At 41.8% G+C, this 21,725-nt stretch overlaps 1 protein-coding gene across 1 annotated transcript; it reads left to right on the forward strand.

Moving 5' to 3' along the window:
* The first annotated feature begins 8,246 nt into the window (after nt 1-8,246).
* LOC126405223 (uncharacterized) lies at nt 8,247-14,968 on the forward strand. The gene is made up of 16 exons (XM_050068856.1): nt 8,247-8,372; nt 8,581-8,687; nt 8,849-8,977; nt 9,107-9,152; nt 9,287-9,364; nt 10,641-10,697; nt 10,834-10,906; nt 11,017-11,124; nt 11,268-11,339; nt 11,418-11,507; nt 11,624-11,710; nt 11,853-11,909; nt 12,012-12,068; nt 13,122-13,211; nt 13,525-13,600; nt 13,700-14,968. Exons 1-16 carry the CDS (start codon nt 8,282-8,284, stop codon nt 13,754-13,756), a joined length of 1,275 nt encoding a protein of 424 aa, XP_049924813.1. The 5' UTR covers nt 8,247-8,281; the 3' UTR covers nt 13,757-14,968.
* The last annotated feature ends 6,757 nt before the right edge of the window (nt 14,969-21,725 follow it).

Genomic DNA, 21,725 nt, shown 5'->3' on the forward strand with positions numbered 1-21,725 from the left:
AAAACATTTCAGTGTTGTCATCACAAATGTAAAACGCACAGTGAAATCCAATGTGCCATTTTCCTGTAATACCACTTGTGGCCACAGCGGCCACTGTTCAGCCAAAGCCTCAAAGTCTTAGCTTAGCATTGACCTTGTTTTGCTAAAGTGATAGTAAATTTGCCATCAATTATCTAATTAGCTACCCTGTCTTCTTCTTGGTGTTTAAGGCCATTGGCCAAGGTGAGTAGGCTCATAAGATGGTGCAAGTGTGTGTGTAAGAGTGAGGATGTGTGTTGGGAAGTAAAGTGGTGTATGTGCCAGAGCATGATGCAGGGCATGTATGTGATAGTGAGGTGGATGCAGCACTGCTCCTCATTACATTCCTCTCTGAGAACCAGCTTGAATAACACGGAGGATTAAAGAGGTGTTGAGGTCACACTAAGAACACTACAGTACATCACAGAGCCAGTGAAATGTGCATGTTGCAGCCCAGGAAACTTAAATACAGTTCAGGCCTCTCTGTTTCTGCTGCTGTGTGCATATGTATAGATCTTTTCATTTATGCTCCTCTGAATGTAGCTGTGATGATAGCTTAGAACCAACAGTTTAATGAGTATTCCCACAGCAGACACCTGCCAATATTCCTGTAATTCCTAGTTATGAATGAGGTGAGCTAGTGAGTAATTTGTGTGTGTAATGCTGATCCACTAACATCACTTGCCAAGGAGAGCGTGTGTAATTGGTAGATAGAGGGCAGTAAGTACAGCACAGTAAGTAGCAGATATTATCTTCAACAACAGTAATAAATCATTATTATATCTGCTGCCCACGTTTGTCTTTTCTACCTTTATATCTTGTCTCTTCGTATCTCTTAAAATAACTGTTCCTGGCACTATATGTGAACAGGTGGACTACAGCAGCTTTTACTGTTTACAGTCATTTGCTGTAATTTTTGAACAATGTCAGTCTGACAGTCACCGCTGCTGGCAACCATTGTTATTAGTGCTAACCTTGGGGGCTGAGTTGTGGTTACCTCTGTCCTGTAATTATGTTTCTCCTTCCCCTTGGTTGTGGTGACAGACGATGCCCGCAGTGGAAAAGCTGGTGAAGGAAACCTCCTGTTGGGAGACAAGGAACGATGGCAGGGACAGGGAGACGATCCCAGACCTGGAACCACAGAGGTATCTACCTGTCTAGACACTGAACAGCTGTCTTCAGCTAGAGCTTGCATACTGCAATAAAAAAAGCTCCACAAGTCAGTACCATGTCTCGAAAATTAAGAAAAGGAATGTAGCTTAACTTGTCAACAGTGCAAATCAGCTGTTTTAAATGAACCGTTTTGATACATTGGGATAAAGAATAAAAACATAAGCTTAATAACACAAGAACAAAAACAAACACAGCAGTGAAATGCTAGTCTAGACTAGACTTGTGGTTGTCCTGGTGACACCAGGACGGCTGCAGAGAGCTTCCACTGCAATAGATAAATGTAAGGTGATTAAATTAACATGTAAAAACAGGATGATTAATATGATGGATGGTATAAAATACAAATTGAAGGTAAATATATGAACAAATACAAATGCAGATTGTGCATATGGCAACATAGCCAGTAACTTGCAGTCTAACAAAGGTGACAAAAAGTAAAAACATCTATGCCAGGCAGCCACCCGAGCTGATTGCAGCCACTGTAGACAATTCTTGCAATTCCGGCAGACACGCTGCAACGTGTTTCAGAAGCTTCCTATGGGCTAATAAAAACCTCCTACTTACTTACTTTAGAAGTACATATATCAAGTAAAATGACCAAATCGCCAAAATCAGCAAGTCTTCAAAATCCGTCAAGCAAAACATTTAGCCTCTGAAATGCTAGTGGTATGACACAGTGTGGTGGATGGAAGAAAACCGGGTCGGCTGACTGTGGAAAGCTGTGACTGGTGGAACTGTCCCGCCCGGATCTTTACCTGTCAAGACTTTAGTGGATCATAACATATCAGGTATAGAATTAATCTGCAGATACTCCGATTGAATATGAGACCAAACTTTTCTATGGATGTCAGTTTTTGAGCTACGATAAGGGCCAAAATGTGGCCTACAACAGTCAGCAAGGCTTGTTGTTGTCAGACAGTTTCCGGAAAATATGCGCCCCCCACCGGTTGGTTAAGAGGAGTAAGGAGTCAGTGGTTAATAATGGTAGAAAAAACAGTCAATAAAACTGTTTTTTTTTTCAACAATTGAGAGTCACCGCAACCATAAGATATCCTTGAGCGTACAGTCATGAATGTGCACACAAAATATGAGGCTGATTGGTCCAGTAGTTTGCAAGATTAGCTGTGGACAAACAAATACACATACACATGCACACATAACTAAAGGCATAATCCCCTCCAGATATTGGAGGACTGGAAAACAAAAAATGCAAATAGAAGGTAGTTATATAGACAAATACAAATGCAAATTGTTCATATGGTTAACATAACCTGTACCTGAATGGAAATGCAAATATTTTGGTACTAGTAATCAGCTGAGTGGTCAGCAGCCTCACATCATAGACTGGAGAGTGAAATGTCACACACAAGAAGATAAACATTTATCCCATTGCTGCACAAAGTGGGGAGTGCAAATAAGGTGCAAATCCATTACATATAGACATGTACGCACAGACCCAAAGCAGTAAGAGTACATGGTAAGAATGTTCTGATTATGTCCAAATCAAATCAAACAGGCAGTCTTAAGTGTCCCAGGAAAGGTACCAGGGTCCTGGGACTGAAAGACCTAAATGGCTCACAACCATTGGCATGTCAGAAATGTCTGCGGTGAAAATGGCCCATTTTTGCATCCAATTCAATGAAGTTTTAAGTTGTTTTTGTCCATTTCTTGCAGTGTGCTGCTCTCCTGCTCTGCTCTCCTTTCTCCTCTCTCCAATTTTTCAGGTGAGTGCCTGATCGCCTCACTGATCCGCAGCACAACCAAACACAGGGCTTTGTTTATTTAACAATAGGGCTCAGCCAAGTGTGAACAGCTACAGAAGGGCTGTCTTAACAAAACATGACAGTGATAGACATACTGACTTAACTGACATTTTACAGCGCCGCAGCAACTCCCCATTTACAAATCCCTGTCCCCTAAATCTCCAGTCATGCTATCATAGCTGTAGGTGAGACAGTCTTTTCGCTGTGAGTGACAGAAGGCAGTGTGCACAGAGAGGAGCTCATATTAACCAAATTAATTTGATGTGAACTTCTTGCATACTTTCTCATGAGCCCACTTAGTGTGCAGTGCATGCCACTGCTTGTACATGTACTTGTTTGTGTGTGAGAACAAATGGTGGCGTAAGTGTGTACGCGCGCTGCTTGCATTTTTACGTGTGAGGCTACAGAAATAACAGAGGGCACGGTATAAAAATCCTGATTGTTTCTGAGGGATTATCCTTCACAATGCAGGGCTTTATCAGAGGGCCTGGACTGCTGTAACAAGACACGCTCGCCCTGGGTTCGCCTGGCCAAATACTGAGACGTACGCCAGCAGCGAAGCACAGGGGGAGAAAGAAATGAAGAGAGTAAAGAAAAGAAACACAAGGGGGGGGAAAACGATGTTGAAGGAGAGCAGAGCGAGGGAGGAAGAGATGGCAGGGGAAGAAAAGTAGAGTGAGAAGGAAAGTGGGAGAGAAAACAGAGCGAGGAGAGCAAAACGTACAGAGAAAGGCAGAAGTTGAACAAGTTTAACTGGAGGCCACGCTTCAAACAGAGAGGTTTGTTTTTTGACAGAGATCCCTCTCAGGAGATTGAGCTGGAAAACAGATTAATAGGGGCTGTCCAAGTTGCTCTCTGATATTGCACAACATGTGCCTCAGCACCATGTGAATAAGAGCTGCTGTGCATTAGACTGTGCAGTGCTCTGACGTGGAAGTTTGGGCCTAATGTATAAGACGCAGCCTCTCCAAGCCTTTATATTTAACCACTGATCGGCCCTAAGGCAGGGGTTGATCTCTGTGCAGAAATCTTTCATGTTTGGCTCTGTGGAGGAGAGGTGTTTTTGATTGGGTTGTTTTATTTGCGTCCTTTTTTATAAGACTTTCTCAGCAGGATCAGGTTGCTGTGCCCAGGCTAACCAAGCTCTGTAAAGGGGAGCTGTGGTTTTTTGGAAATGAGGGGGAGAGTTGGCTGCGATGGAAGGGGCTTTAATATGCGTGCAGGAGGTGTGGGTGGGGTGTGGGTGTGCATGTTATTGTGTGAGGCCCTGTGACTTCATATATTCATATATATTCCCATGACGCCTCCACTCCTAGCACTCATGAGGAATATTCTTTCAGACTTGCTAATTCGCTTATATTAGCTGTTCATTTCTTTGGTATGTATGTTCCATAATGTAACCGCATAGCATGATTATACATGCTCTTGTATTACAGAGCACAACACTATCCAATGGGTGAGCTGGGTGAGACCCACATGAATGTGATTAGTGTGTTCATATTTCTCTACATGTGAGAAGTGATGGGTGAAAATGAACGAGCAAATCTTTTTGAACAACTCTTCATAGTGTCAGGTATGTACCAGGTCAGTCTGTCAAACGTGCGAGCACTCATGAATCCATAAAGTGGCGTAATGTAACCTATTAAGTTTGACTCCACTCTAGACTGCCATCAGCCAAGGCCAATGGTGCATTCACATGCTCCTTGGATGGTCGTTCTCTTGGCTTTAATGTCTTCATGAGCATTGCATGAGTAATTTGAGGCTGACTCCAGAAAACAGCCTGGCACAAAAACGATTTTGGTCTTTATAGCTAATGTCTTCATTCATGACAACTGCTGTCTGTTGGGATCTATGTTTTTTTTAAGGCTTAAAGTTACGCACAATTAAAGGCGCGACAGGCTGTTTGAGAGGCATCACCACAGTCTATGAGTCCGATCCACCCCTTGCTCCTCCACAGCGCCAGCCTCCTGTCCAAATATGGTCACTTTTGGCTCCAAAAAAAAAAAGGTAATGGCCAAATTGCAGAACTCAAGGATTCCAAATGGGAGACCACAAACCAATGGGTGACGTTAAGGTATCTACGTCTAGAAACAACATGGGCGCTACAGAGAAGATGTGTTGTATTTGATTGCTCAGAGCGTTTAAACAACATGTTGATCATAAACAGCAGTAGTCTGACACCACTGATGAAGCACAAGGCTGTGGAGATGAGTGGGACGTCTGCTACTTGCCCCTTAAAGGAGACAGATCATTGGTCAATGACAATTCTGTAACAAGTGCATTAAAATAAATATTTTATCTTTATTAATGCAGACTGGTAGGCATTGAAGAGAAGATTTGTGGGGCAGGCAGCACTAGCTGTCAGTCATGTATGTACTATAACAGGGTGTCACAGAGAAGCTGCGTATATACAAGAAGTATCAAAACTGGAAAGGTTTGGTCATGGGCAGATTATTAGACAGTGGGCCCTTGAGTACAGATATGCAAAGGCCCCACCACTCCTCATACATTGGAGCAAGACCCACAGACTTTGTGGTGATATGGCATCTTTTTGTGGTTTCGTTTCACTTTGTCATCATTTGTTGTCTTTTTTGGTCGGTTTTTGTCTCTGTTGTCTTTTTGTGTCTCTTTGTGGTTATTTGATGTCTCTGTGGTATTTTGTGTCTCTTTGTGTTCATGTTGGGTCTCTCCCTGATCGGTACATGTTAATTTGAGTGAAAGTATGTAGGTTAAAGCAAGGGGGCCCCCTCACACTTTGGGCCCCAGGGCCTGTGCCTGGTACGCCCGTTCAGTAATCCATCCATAGGTTTAATATATTTACGTTTGTCTATTCAGAGCAACCAATACTGTGAAAAGACTTGGTCTGCCCATCATTATATGTGAGTAAGAATGTCAGAGTGTGTTGGCGTTGGTGTGCTTCCTGTGCTGGCAGTGTGTAGATGTCCCTATGTGATATCCAACCTGCGCCAGTGGGGGTTTCAGGCTTCATACTGAGCCGAATGGACAGACCAAAGTGTCTGTTACAGTCCCAGCACGATTTGCCGTTCTCTAAACTCACTGCTCCTTTGGTCTTGCACTCAGAGTGAGGGATTATGCTTATTACCATTTTACTTGAAAGCACCCCTAGTGACTCGATGCTTTTCCTAGCCACGGTTCAATCACTTCTAAGGTTGGGGTTCAGGGAAAATGCCATGTAATTGCCTGTGGTGTTGCTCTCTGCATGAATAATACAACTAGAACATTTGTTATCTAAAAAAGAAAGTCTAAAATACTCACCGTCAGGGTGTGAACATGATACTGTTTTCTTAAAAGGAGTCACTCCTGGCTTCTATATGCTGTTTTGGTTGCGGTCGACTCTGTACTGGGTTGTGGAGCTACTCGAACTCAAGCCAAGCAGGGTTCTGGGCGGCCAGAACTATTGTTTAAGAGCTACTCAGGATTCTCGGGGTGTTGCTTTGCCTCAGCTTTGACTCCACAACTCACACGCTCTGAATGGTGCACCCAGTTTTTGTTTTAAACTGGGGTTCATAATGGTGAACTGTACAGACTTTATGGGGGATCATTTCCTCCTGTTGTCCTTCTTTTGTTTGTAAAATTCCAAATACCAGAGCCAAAAGTGTCTACCTTTCAAGCCCTTAGAGCATTGCCCGCATCCACATGGACAGAGAATGAGGGATTGAGGGGGTGGCAGTGAGACGGGAAGAGAGCTGTTTATCTCTCATCGCTGCTCTTATGAGTGGAACAAGAAGGGAAGAGTTGAGACAGATGGGGAGAGGACTCAAAAGCAGCAGAATTGTAATTATTTACCCTAAAAGTCCTGTTTAGACTGGCTGGAATTTACTCCTCCTTTCAGAACTGGACGCACAGTGTTTGTGGGAGTGTGGGCCGTGGGACATGCATGTTCAGAGCTTTGTGTGTGTTTTCAGCCTGTCCTGCGTCATCGCTCCTCTCCTCTGTTTATGCAGGGGCTCTGTGGATATGGAGATGGATGGTAGGATATATCCAAGCCTCCCACTGTCACTTGATATCTATGGAAAATGGATCAGATGATTGGACAAGTCCACTTCCACAAAGCGTCCCAACAGGGCGAGCTGAGCCAAGTCCATTTACTCCCTCATTCATGCCTGTTGTGATGCTGTCAGTTTTATTCAATACGGCCCCCTCAAAATATGATGAAGCTATAGAGAATGATCCAAAGTTAAACTGGTTAGTTACACCACATTGGCTAATAAGTAAATCAGCTTGGCCTCAATATCTACTCCCACATCAAGCCAATGTGTTAATTATGTTTAGGGTGGAAACTTGAGCGTGTGTTTTGGAGGCACTTTTTCTGCTCACTATGCTGGTGGACTATCGCACTGTAAGAGAGACAGGGAAGGGCAAAGGAGCGGCAAAGACAGGGAGGAAGTAGACTAAAGTCGAAGAGATAGAGAGGGACCCATATTGAGTGACACAGACGATGGTCTGTGTTTTCTCGGTGGACCAGAGAGGATGCAGTGTAAATGAGGCATGCTGCAGCATGGCGGCCTCTGCTTTATCCTTGCACTGTGTGTTTGTGCGTGTCTATGTGTGTGTGAGAGGGAAATGCCAGAGGCCTCTTTGAGTAGCCAGTGGCCTCTGTTCTCTGCCGTCCTCTGTCCACGACCCATCTCCAAAGACATCAGGGGAATATACACAAGACAAATGTTAACATGCATAAATACAAATGCAACCACCTGAGTGGTAAAAACATCCTGCCACAGTGCAGAATCCATACTGGGCCACAGGATGTGCTTATCTAATGACACTTCTCTTTCATTATGCTTTATTTAGATTCAAATCAAAACCCTGTGGTGATTCGGAGTCTCTTCACAACAGTCTGAAGAGGGCAGTCAGTTCAAAGTGCGTCTCTGTCCCGTAGGACAAGTGCCTCCCCTTGTGTTGGTTGTGAAAAACTACAAACTACTGTTTTGACATTGTAGCTCAGCTGACGAGTTACAAGGTCATATACTTAAAGAATAATTCATAACTCTGAATAATTTGACATTAAACCCTGGCACTGTCCCACATATCCTGCTTTTAATACTTCAGTGTTAATTCATTGTTGGTGAGATGAGGGACTAAACTATGAGCACAACAAAGACAATACATAAAAGACTGTGGACAATATTGTATAAATTGAGTTTGATATATATATATGAGGAAAACTTCTCTTGAAACTAACTTCAAATCGCACTACTATAAGACAAGGAGAGGACCAGTATTCTTGCATGACGTTATTCTTCTTCCAACACTTCCTGTTTCAACTTCCTCACTCAGCTCAGTCGTCTTAGGTCAAACTACGCAGTATGTCCTCTCCGTTTTTATTCGACAATTTGGCTGTTCAAATGTGTCGAATTAGTATTTTGATTGTGTTTTTCTTTATCACTAACACACAAGGTAAGACATGGAGCATTGTAAACGTGTTTATCTTCAGTTATTTCTGTTTTTTAGGGCTGTTCTTTACTTTCGGGAGTGGAGTATGAGCGGACTGTTTGTTTGAGTCTTTGGGGTTAGGGTTATGCTGTCCTTTACATTTACGACATTTTAAGATGTTTATATAGAGCTAAAAGATAATGACACACTGTAAAAAAAATTTGTCTCACAGGCTGCCAGCAGAGAAACATTTCCTGCGACCACATTAAGACTGATGATGGATTTGAGTTCCAGTATCAGTGTCCTGAGAATAGTGAGATTTTTGTGGATCATGATAAGGTAACTTTGCTCAGTTTTTTTCAAGAAAGAAAGAGACAGCGAGAAGGGCATGGTGCAAAAGAGAAAGTGAAAGTTTAAGACAGACTAACAAATAGCTCTGTTTTTTGTTGCTGTCATAACTGCAGTCAGTCAGTGTAAGCTGTTTCTTATTTTCCCAACAGACCCCATTTGCTTATCGTGAGCTTGGCAATCACAGTTTTGAGTGTTCACGTGAAGTGATTAGCATTGACAACCGTACAGTCGTGACAAGAGGCTGCCAGGACCTGCAGGTTAAATGTATATTTCCTAATGTGAGTCTGCCCCCTTTTTAATATGTACATAAATCAATTGAATCAACTGAATAATTTTGACTTACTTTGTTGTAAATGTGAAATACGTACTCAACACTCCCACAACACTGACTTTGATTTTGCTTTTAGGGAGAGAAGCGTGTGAAGGAGACATGTATGGAGTATAAAATTACTGGTAAGGCAATGAGATGTTGTAAATAATAATTTACTAAAATGTTGGTGATTATAAAGGGGGTTGAATCTGATTAGATTCTTCTTGGTAGACTACAACATTAATTCTGTTCCTTTGCATCTTTTTTTGCCACGCAGGAAAGCCTTCTTTTGGCAATATAATGGATGCGGCTCAGCAAAGCAGTTGGGACGAATTTGAGTGCAACACCAACAAGGGTAGGTTGGCTTACAGGGAGCTGTGTGTGCGTCCAAACAGGCTTCATTCATTTGGCAGCGTGCGCTCAAAGTTTGAATGTTGTTTTGGTTCGCTTCTCTCTGTCTGTCTTTTTTTTGTACTGCTTCTTATCTGACAATCAGATCAATGCGCATTGATCTAAGCAACAACAATTTAACTATATTTTCCTCCTGAAATCAGAAGAGGGCTCAAACTATACTGTACAGTGTAAAGCTTGTTTACCAGCATTGAAAATGCTGTCAATGTCGACATTATTTATGTTTTTAGAGACTTAAAATGTGTTAGGAGGTGATCAAAAAGTAATTAAATGTACTTTGGGGGCGTCGGTAGTGTAGTGGATAGTGCCAGCGCCCCATGTACAGAGGCATTGCCTCACTGCAGCGGTCGTGGGTTCGAGTCTGGCCTGCAACCCTTTGCTGCGTGTCAGTCCCCACTCTCTCTCTGTCTCCCCATTTCACACACTGTCCTATCCATTAAAGGCAAAAGCCCACAAAAATAATCTTTAAAAAAGAAAAGAAAAGAAAAAAAAAAAGTACTTTGATGACGTAATTAAAATAGTTATTACACCTACCCTTTTAACATTCATTGTTTGTATCAGCTTCTTTTAAGTTATACAGAGCAACAAGAAATTGACAGGACTAAGTATATATCCAGTATATAGGCCTATTGTCTGCCCAAATATCCCAAACACATTTCATGTGCACTTTTGTGTTAATACTTAAGTTTTATGTTTGTTAATCATCTTATGTTTCAATATTTTTTTTAAATCTAATGTGTGCATTACTCACTTTCATTTCTGTTTCGAACCCATACCACAAATTTACTCCCCGTTCTGAAACACATCTTTGTTTTACATTTGTTTTGGTCTTCTCTTATTTGAAACAACCTCTGCATACAGTCTGGAAACAAATTTGTATCATCGACAAACAAAACAAACTTAAACAACTTGGACACATTTCAAATATCATTTATGTACAATATAAACGATTTTGGACCCAGCACTGACCCTTGTGGAACTCCACATGTAACCCTCAACAAGTCATACTCATTATTGTTTATTTGTACATATTGATGTCTGTTTTCAAGAAAGTTACTGAGCCATTTGTGAGCTGCTCCTCTAATCTAGTAATCTACAAGCTATTACATTTCAAAAGTGACTCTTTGTCGAACCCGGGCCGCTGCGGCAACAGCCTTGTACATGGGGCGCCTGCTCTACCACTAAGCCACCGACACCCCATGACTCTTTTTCTTTAACAGGGAAGTTGAAAAGACCTGAGCCCGATGATTCACCAACATGGTATCGGTACCTCATCAGTGAGTGAATGTTTATTCTGAGTTACACCAAAGTGCTTCACAACATTTATGCTGGCAATACTGTGAATTAATTTGCTGTAAATTAACTCTAATGGATATTTGATGATAACATCTTGGCAATTTGTCTGTTGTCCAGTCGGTGTACCACTTGTGCTCGTGATCTTTGGGATTGTTGGGATGCTTTGTTGCTGTTACAGTCGATGGAAAAAGTGAGTTCTGTTCTATTTGCAATAACAATCCATTGTTAATGTCATTTTGCACATTTAGTTATGTGTCTTGGGTGGGTTCAGAAAAGTTTGTTGTTTCTCTCTTGTGTCAGGAAGCAGCACGGTGCAGCTACAGTTCCTGAGCTTGTAAGTTACCTACGGACTGGCGGTTGTCTCAGAAAGAATTCCCCTGCAGAGAGAGGAGAGGAACTAGAAACTGGGTCAGTCTCATTTTTTCTCGTATGTTTCAGCTGCCACTGTTGCACACATAAATGCACTATATTAACACACAGTTGGTCAATAGTAAAACAATTTTGCCTGCCTAAAGTTAAAAACTTAACTCATTTTAACTTGACATTTTCAGTGCTGCCGAATGTGACTCTATCCAGGAGGTCACAGCTGGTGATTCAGGGACTCAGCAGAATGGTGTTAAGAGGTGAGCTAAAAATTCAAAAGCTACTTTCAGTACAGATTCGTGAAGCTCAAAACAACAATTCTTTCTTTGTCATTATAGAACGAGTGTAATGTCTGCCTCTGGTCTGCGTGGATGTGGTGAAAATGATATCGAGCATGATGACACACTTGGAAATGTGCTTGTTCACAGGTTAGGCCGGGTTAACAATGAAACATCTTGATCCACTCTGACCTCTTTTTAGCCTTTTTAAAGAGCAATTGGAAGTCTAGACTGTAATCTGCTAAAAGCTACCTTTGTCTCCATAGTATTGATCTCAATGCTGATGGCACGACTCCTCAATCCTTTAGTCTGGACCACAACTTGAGCAACGGGGGAATCGAGCTGGCTGAAAAGTGAGAATGAGAATTGTTTAGTTTTGCTTGTGTCTAATTTCATTTGAGGATTTATGTGAAATGGCCCTTTAACTGGGCAAGCATTGGATGAGAACTCTCAGAAGAGATTCAGTGTGATTCTTATCTTGCCTTTGTATTGCAGTGGAGACGTAAGTGCCCCTGACGTTAACGGAGCCGCTAATCGTCGAGCCATGCACAGGTGAGCTTTTGGTGTTTGATGTATTGTCTGTGTGTTTATTATGATTTTTTTTTTAATTCAATCAACACTATTATTTACCATGACTGTACCTGTCTGCCTCAGGAGCTTGAGGGACGATCCAGGAGGAGTGCGTTATAATAAAGACAAGGACGTTGTTCAGTAAGTCTGTAGAGATAATTGGAAATATCATACTGTGATAGAGTTGCATTGCATTTATGACTCTTTTAAGTAATGTTAAAGTGTGTGATTATAAATGTATATTATGTATAGCCTACATAGGTTAATCAGTTCTTAGTAGAACTAGTTGTTCAATACAAAATTATTGTTGTATTAAATGTAATTACTTCACAGCAACCTACAGGTTATATTAGCCTTCATTTAGGATGCAAATTATGAAAAAATAAAATACAAAAAAATTCAAAGTGATAAAATATAATGAAAGCAAGGAAGAAGAGAGATGAAAGTACGCAGCATCAATTTGTAAAAATTATCATTAAACAGCAAACCAGCATGCCCAAACCCAAACTCCACAAGGTGGCAAAACTAAGGACAATATTTTCATATAATATGGCTGACAGATAAAATTATTATTTCCTAAATCAGTTGTTTCTAACCTGCGGGTCCTGACCTCCGTTAGGGGTCACCAAAGCTTCACAGTGTGTTACAAGGCCTTTTTGAATTTAAGGGGTGTAAGAAACCTTAAAAAAAATACAGTAGGCCTATATCTCAGCACTATTTTTGTTTCAAATCTTTTTTTTTTTTTTATAAGTTTAGATTATCAAAAAAAATCTCACAGATAAGGGCAGACCTGAACATGAGTTATATTGACACACAACCGTATAAAAAGTTACTTAAAACATCAGGAAATCTCGTCTCTGATGCAACATTCACAGGAAATAATTGGCTCAAAATGCATTTAAATTGCTCGTTTTACAACAACCATCCTGCAGTCATTGCATTCACTGTTCGGGTTAATTGTACAGTTTATCACCTGTTTTTTACTGTCATCATTCTGCATTGAATATAATGTGAAATATCCATAAAACATGTCACTGAGTGAGAGGTCATCAGTTTACTTAATGATAGATAAGGGTTCCCTTAAGGAAAAAGGCGGGGAACCAACAAGTTCATCCTGGAAAGTCAAGTCAAACTATAGATTGATGCCGTCTATGCCCATCTGTTAGCTGATCATGGCTGTGAATTCTTCCCCAGGATCATGAAGGAGCCCAGTGGATGGACTCATGGTGGTCATGGTCGTGAAGATCACGGGAGGGAAGTACAGCCGCTGCTGTCAGATCATGGGTGAGACTGCCTCTTGCTCTCTGTCACTCTGCACTCATAACTGAGCCCACAGAGAAATCTCTGTCGCTTGTCAGTCTCCAACTTCCCTTAATACTTTGTTTCACTTTGCCTGTTGCTGCTGTTTGGACAGCTGTCAGGAGTAACTTTATGAACTGCCCAACCCCCCCCCCCCAGCAACTTCCATCCCAAATGTGAAGGGCCAATCTGAACTTCAGAGCTTGCCTGACGTCTGCTCAGAGAGTGAGCATTAACTGATCTTTGCTGTTCCTGTGCAGAGGCTCATGTCTCCATTCCTTGTTGTTTCTGTCTCCAGAGCTGCCTCCCAAGGTTTTGACATGACAGGTGGAGCCGCAGCTTCAGACCAGGTCAGCAGGTGCTCTAGTGCACAGGTAAGTAAGGAAGCATTCTGTGTATGAGTTATTATTTCTGTTAAAATGCTCTTTTTATGTTGTTTGGCTCTGATGTGGCGATTGTTTTGTTTTCTGCAGGACACTGACGTGGAGTCAACACCCAAGATCAAAAACTGTGGTCAACATATAAACTGAATAATAATAATAATAATAATAATGATGATAATTATCTCTTATATATATATTATAAATACAAGATAGAGTATGTGGTACATTTACTGACAGCTCCTTTGTGGTCAAGTCCAAAACGTTTTGTTTAAATAATCATTTTCATCCCATGATGCTTTGCTCTCTTAATGAGCAAGTTGTCTTTTCTCACAGTATTAGAAGACACATTATTTCCAACCCCTGTGTACCTTATTTTATATAATTGCAACATCTTCAAATTGTTCAGCGACACGTTTTGCATCAAAGAAAAAAATGAGACAATCCCGATGGAAATTGGTGTTGTCTATGCGGCGTTTTCAGCCTATTCATTTATTTGATCTGCCAATCAGATGGCTCAGATCACTTATTACTTTACATGGGAGATTGAATTTTAAGTGCATGGCTTGACCAAAGAATCGGGTGGTCCGAAAACCTGTCAGAAAATGTACCACATACACAGCTGTGCGACAGCTTGATGATGTACTAGTATAAATGAAGGAGCAGCAGGTAGAATATATATTATATATCCATTTTATGGACTAAATAGATAACCTTATTAGTATGTATAGTTTGGAGATCATAATACATATGTGCAGTATGTATATATTTTTTTCTTTTTCTATTTGAGTTGACTTTATGTACTTTATCATTTATCCAAACAATTATAAGTACAGTAAGTCTGCATTTATTTAGTTATTTCTGTGTAATCTAGCAACATGTGTGTGTAACCTGTATCAGTTATTCTGTGTTAGCTACAGTGCATGTATTCACTCTGCTTTGGCAAATTATTATGTAACTCCTGTGTTTAGCTGCATTGCTTTTGCTTTTTAGTTGTTCAATTTAAATATAGATAATAATAAAACACCAAGGGAGTAGGGTTCGTTTCAGTATTGTGGGGGCACATGTGGGATTTAGGGTCCTCTGCAAGAAAATTGTGAGCATCGGACAATTCATTTCCTGGTGATTATTTTATGCACCAGTTTGTGCCTTTTCTGCATCGATTTATGGTGTAAATGCCTTAAATTTTAAATTAAAGTCCATGTCTATGTTCATGTTTTTATTGGTGAGGTGAACAAATGCAGGTAGTACATGTTGAGGAGGATGTGACCCCTGAAATCTATGATTTATGATAACCTATGATGTAAAAAATGATAAATTCCTGTCAAGAGATTTGAAATAAACTCTTGTCTTCATCCAGGATTTCACTTCCTGCTCATTTTTACATTGGTTTCCAAACTATTGAAGGCAAATGTGAACCTGGAGTATCAGCTTTACGCCACAAGGGGGCAGTAAATCGTCATGAGTCCAACATCACATAAGCCACATAATTACACCTCTTATTGCTTTTGTTAAGTGATGCAAACGCAATTAATGCTTATTTATTACAGATAGAATAGCTTCAAAATGAATTATACATACACCTACAAAATATAGATTTCCATACTGTTTTCTCTGATCAACCACTGCAGGGTAAAAATGCTTTTGTTTTAATGAACCCTAACCCTCCTTATTGTACTTCTGATTGACTACTGTGTGATTCTTTTATGCTAATGCTAATCAGTGTCTATGTTTTGGGCTGTATCTTCTAATATAGCTCTCTGATTTATGAATAAACCAACAGAGGAACGGTACGCTCGCATCACTTGGTAATTTAAATGTTATGTACGTGTGTTACAGTACTTAAAAGATTTGTTGCCCCTGTGGCTTGATGCATGGTAGTAATTACAGTTACACACAAACACACAGGGGTTCAGGCTGAATTTAATCCATCCCCTTTCTCTATCTCTTGGGATCTGCTGAGAGTTGCTGTTAGTCAATGTCTGATTCTATTTTGAGCTCCCCTAAATGTGCAATGACCTTGAAAAAGCCCCTTTTTTTTTAGTACCAAGAGGAGAGTGTGTCGGAGGTTAGAGGCTGTGTTGCTCATGTTTGGTATGTCAGTGTGTGAAAGCGTTACTGTATACCACCAGTGAAAAGAGGGTGATTGAATGGTCAAAGCCTCAGAGCGTCCCCTCTCTGGGAGTTCCACTGAGGGGACAAGGCAGGAGCTGGGCAGATGGGTGGATGGGTAGGGGGTGGGTCATCACATGCCATGATGCATGTGCAGCGCACAGTGTAACGTGGAGGGAAGAAAGTACATGGGAGAAGCTGTAATTATGGATGAACCCTCTATGCTTGGATGCACATAATAATTAGATATTGGCTAATTAGTTACCAATCACACTCCACTGTGAACGGTATTATGAGCAGTCAAGGAAACAAAACTCAGCGGGACGCGAATACTGATAGCACCACATCAGGTGGCTTACGGGAAGCTACGTGGGCCCCAACAACCCAGACACTTAGTCATGTTATCCCTAACTGATCTCTGGTTGATCACAATGTTTATGCTCACTCTGGAGTCTACTAAAGGTCGCCTACAGTTGCGTGCCGCTGTGGCTTCACAGACTGCTGCAAGCAAACAGTGCTGCATTCAGAAGTCAGTAAGCGGTACTCGCACGGCAGTTATTAAAAGATTACATCGGGGATCACACCACACTGTATGATTAATTAACCTTGACTGATGCTTTGTAAAGATGAATCCAGCTGAGCAAGTATGCCCACAGGTCTGCATGTACATACAGATACATATGAGATGGTTGATGGTAACACTGACTCAGGGTTACTGTGGTGAAACAAAGCCTTGCTTCCTCAAGATTAGTATGGGACCAGTCCTCCCATCCGGCGTAAAGCTCTTACTAGTCCCTGTCCAAACACAAAGAGTGTTGGGTCTCTGGGTTTTGCCTCCTAAACTGACAGCTTGCTTTTTTTTCCCCCTGCATCTCTTTGATCACTTTGTGTAGCATGCTCTGGACACAGACCGCTATTTGACATAATCATCATCCAAACCAGCGGGTCAAATCTGCATATGCATACAGTGTGTGTTTCAAAGGGGAGCTGACTCAGGAAGGGGCTCGGCTGCCTGGCTTCAGTCCCCTGCTTCCCATGGTACACAGATGAGCAGCACAATGCTGTCGTAACCTGCAGGACGGCACATGAATAAAACATAAGTGCTGTATTAGTGCTTTAAAGACGTCTTTTCATTTCCAGTTTGAATCACGAGGTAGGTATATTGGAGTTTTTATGCATATGGCACGGGGAAAGATTAATTTGTTCATAATTTCTGCGTGCTGTTATGCTTTTATCACACTGGCACATGCGTAAGCACACAAGTAATTATGCTGCACATAACCACACACACACACAGAACAATTGAGCCCCTTTAAAGAGTAACTTTGGTATTTTTCAACCTGGACCGTTTCTTCCCATGTTTTTATGTCTAAGTGACTGATGAGAGCAACAATTTTCGAATTTACAGCCACAAAAAGTTCTTGTTTTTGCCACTGACGGACTCAGACTATTATTTGAAGTGTCTGACAACATTATGGAAAGTATCCCAACTGAGACAGACTTTTTTTGTGAAAGGGTAAGATCCTTTTTGTTTAACCAGAAACAGCCTCAAAATGCCAAACCCACCAGACTCCATTTAAATAAACAGTAATTTTAGCGTGAATAGAGACAGCATATTGTCACATCTGACTAGATGAATTACAGGTTTATTTCAACCAAACCAGAGTTAGCAATTATTGGAAGAGTGGAAAGACGAACCGAGGCGGCTTTTGTGAGTTTTATTTTGTTTCTGTTGACATTGAATGAAGTGGGTTTTATGATGATAAAATTACTGTTTATTTAAATGGAGTCTGGTGAGTTTGGCGGTAGCGCTTTTGAAGCTGTCTCTAAAAAAAGACTTTACTCTATTTTCTATCTTTGTTGGGATAATATTGTCAGACACTGATAGTAATAATCTGATCCTGTTAGTGGCAAAAACAAGAGCTTTTACTGGAAGTAAATTGACGGTGCATGAACGCCCTCAGTAGTTACATTGCAGCCTGTTTCACCGCTGTCGGCTGCAGCGCACTCGCTCAATACTTGTCACTTCGACACAAAAACATAAGAAAATAGGGTCCAAGTTGAAAAACACCAAACTTATCCTTTAAGACTTTTACCCAGAGAAACCCCAAAGCATGGAAAGTGTATATTTTCAATAGTTTTTTATTAATATGTGCTGATACAAGGTCGCTCTGACCTGCGATGACGCAAACACTCACAGAAAATCATCCCCTTTGGCCCAGACAGCTGTCAAAGCAATGACTGTGAGAAAATAAAACCAAAAATAACAATCTTCAAAGAAAAAAAAAAAGAAACAGAATCAGAGGGGTTATATTTACCCCGCTTTACAAATGTCTCAGTGGTACATGATAAATTATTTATTTCATAGAAAATCACAGAAAGCTCTGGAAATGATGCGATATGCAGAACCCCACATGGCACAATGTCAGTACTCGTTGTTTCTACCAATGCCTACAGCCTGTTATGTAAAACCACTAGCACCCAATAATGTAGTCCCCTAAATGAAGCATTTCAGGGGCGTCCAATACTGACCAGGTTCTACTGTACTGAGCTGATTCACACAGCCCTTAGCTGATATCCCATTCACACCTGCTATAGCCAGCTATTCTACCTCTGATGATGGACACAGGTCGTCTTGGGCAGCATTTCCTGGCCCGTCCTACTACAGCCATAGACAGGCACATGCAGGCACAGTTCAGCTCCTCCCCTTTCTCAGAGACAATGCACCCAGTGGAGGAAAAGGAAGAAATAGAAAAAGAAAAATCATGCCAACAGATTCAGCCTGCTCCTGCTGTATGTGTGTAGATGTTTCTCCACTTCAGTGTATAAAACTAACCTGACTGAAGATGTGTGTTTCATATATGTGTCAAAAGATATGTTTGTTTCGGACCTCGGGGTCCCTATGTAGAATGTGCCTCACAGGCTTAACATTTGGAGAGGCCCATCCTACACAAAAGCCCCTCTGATGTTGGTCCCACCCTGTGCATCAAAGATGGCCTGAATTGCTGGCACAGCTCCACGGACACAGATTCAGCACGAAAGAGAAACAGCACAATCCTCATCACTGGGTTTATGCCATACTCCTATATATATTCTTAAAACTACTCTATAGGTTCTGTATTCAGTAGTCATGTGGACACGTAACAAGAGACCAATAACAAAATAGTACTACTTTGTTTACATTTGACTTTTAAAAACCAGTATAGGAAAATCCTGTCGCATTTGTTAGCGCTCTAAAAATCTCGCTTTAATCGGCTGATGCGGCAGTGGATTCACATTTGTTTTTAAGGAAGCATCCATTAGAACAAACGACGATATTTCGTTCAGATTTTTTTTAATTCAATGAATACACTTGAGATCTGACATGCCGGCTTGATCAATTCTAACCATAACGTGATAACCTCTGGACTGCAAACCACCAACAGAAAGCCCTCTGAAACAAAGCAGCACATCCATCTCCTTATCTCCAGATCTAGTCCTGCACAGCCTCACTGCAAACCCCCCTCACCAGCCAGCCACCCTCGCTCTCTGTAGAACTGCCTATGGCTATGAATTTGTGACATCTGTGACATCTCTGCTGATGTTGTCCCCGCTCTGTCCCCTCTTGGGCCAGTCTTTGCAGACATAACGACCCCCTGCTCCTTTGCTGCTGTTGAACTCACACACCAGAACCCCCATCCTCCCAAGCGACCACCCTGGTGTGATATGAGGCCACACAAATCCACTAGTTAAAAAAAAAAAAAAAAAAAAAAAGGTCTCTGTGTGTGAAAGGGTCAACTGCAAGTAAACGGACTGTAGGCCTGCTGGGACCTCCGCTGTCTAATGATAGACTGAACAATGCCACAGCTCACTCTCCACTGACACTAAGCTGCAGGGGTGAGACAGTGCTGTGTCAAAGGTTGGGCGTCCCACCTTTTTAAACAACTTCCCACCTAACCACTGGAGCACATGCATGTCAGGTTCTCCACCAGTGTATGGCAGGAGTTTCGTCAAGCATTCGCCAACAGAGACTGGAAAAAAAAAGTAGAAAAGAGAGTGAGGGCGAGTTCACTGCAGTAAATTAGTACCCACTGTGTTATTATTGTAATCACAGGTTTGGTGGGATCTGAATGGCGGAGAAACTCCCGTTGCGCGAGCCTCCGTCCAACAGCATGGGCCGCGGACCTTCTACTGTATAATCACTATCATTTACCACAGTACAGCACTCCTCTGTTTATTGAGATATTAATCTGGGATAAACAAAGCTTTTGACAAAACAAATTAACACTCTCGAAGAAGCGCTGCACTAATGGAGTCCATTGAGATTGATATTAAAAATGTGGATGAGATGGTGGGGGGGAGGAAAAGAAAAGGAGGTGGGAGGTGCTGGAAAAAAAAAAAGAGAAGCAGGCCCAAGGTGACGCACATTCCTCCTCTCATGGGGAGTGCCTGTCTAAACAGCGTCTCTCCCTGGGGCGGGTCCCAGCTGAGCTGTAGAGATCAGCATCAGCACATTATGTCAAATACAATGAGGGAGGGATGGAGTTAATGATGATGGTGATGAGAATGATGGGGATAAAGATGATGATGGCCGTCTTGTGTTTCCCATTAACACTTCCGCCCTGGAGTGAATTGTTTTATCTTCTTGTTAAAATACATTCAGTTGTCCTCAGCTGACCAGCGAGCGCTGCCCGCGTACATGGTGCCCCACCACCGAGCCGCGACATCCGCGCTCCACATTGTCCAGCGCCGCAGCAGAGCAGAATACATGTGCATATTGTCTTTTCATTTGTAAACACAGACAGCTCCCAGGTTCAGCTGCAAATCAGAGTCATGTACCATCACAGCAGTATTGCACATGTTCCCTCTATGGCTCAAGTGATGATACTAGGGCCTTCTTTCTGAGCCTCATCGCGCTCCGTGGCCCGTACAATGTTACTTTTCACAAGTGATTTGAATAACAAGAATAAATGGTGGCAAATCCTTGTAATCCCTCTCCCTTATCTGTCTTTAACCCCTCTCTCTCTTTCAGCCCCGGGAGCCACAGCTAAAAGCTGTCCTTTGGGTTCTCTTAGAAGTGGGACAGTCAGGCCCTCGCCAAATGTCACACTGCAGTAGATGCATCTATTTTCTGCTCACGTTCCGTCCACACATCACACTCTTTTGCTTGGCGCAGGTTTACGAGGGAGACAGTGAAAGAGAAAAAAAAACAATGCCATGAATAAATCAATGTGAATAAATATTCCCCCCCAAAAATACATAAAAACTGATAAATAAACCATAACAAATACCTATAAATACAGCGTAGGAGAAGGCAAACTCCCAGTTTTTTAAAGGTCAGACAGATTTCAGCTGGATGAAAGGAGCCTCATGAGCGGCTCTCTCTTGACAGCTAATTTCTCAAATGTATCGCTTGCATAAGGTGGCATATTGGAAACATGTTCCTCCCAATCAGTCAACCCTGCTTGTCATTTTCATGGTATATGGTTATCTCACGTCTCCCGAGGCGGTCTGATTTCTCCTGTCCTCCTTGTACCTGAACGCCACGGCAAGAGCAACTTCCATTTGAGGCGGAGAAGTAATGGCAGCTCTCTGAGATGAGTATCCCCCCTTGTCTGATGTGCATTCAAGTCATGTCACAAAAAAAATAGCCTTTCAGATGTGTGTGCACATACAAAAGTCCGGTGCACGCTCTCACACACACTCACACACACACTGGACACTGACCACACACAACCAGCCGCTCATACTTACATGCACACAAACACATGCACACAGGAAATGAATGAATTGTCACATTAGGCTCTGGAGTAATGCTGAGACTGTCTTTAAGAAACAGCAAAATGCAATATTCTCTGATAGCAAAAACAAAAGTCATTATCATACATGCTAAAACCCATGTCGTTAAAAGTATGTAATCTGGTTATATCTTCCAAATAATACAAGAACAAACCAAATCACTGTATGGATGCTGTCGCTCACCCACAATGCTTTATCGTGCCTGTGAGGCACAGTATGACATTTGACG

This window comes from Epinephelus moara, chromosome 18, assembly GCF_006386435.1.
Source record: "Epinephelus moara isolate mb chromosome 18, YSFRI_EMoa_1.0, whole genome shotgun sequence".
Lineage (NCBI taxonomy): Eukaryota > Metazoa > Chordata > Actinopteri > Perciformes > Serranidae > Epinephelus > Epinephelus moara.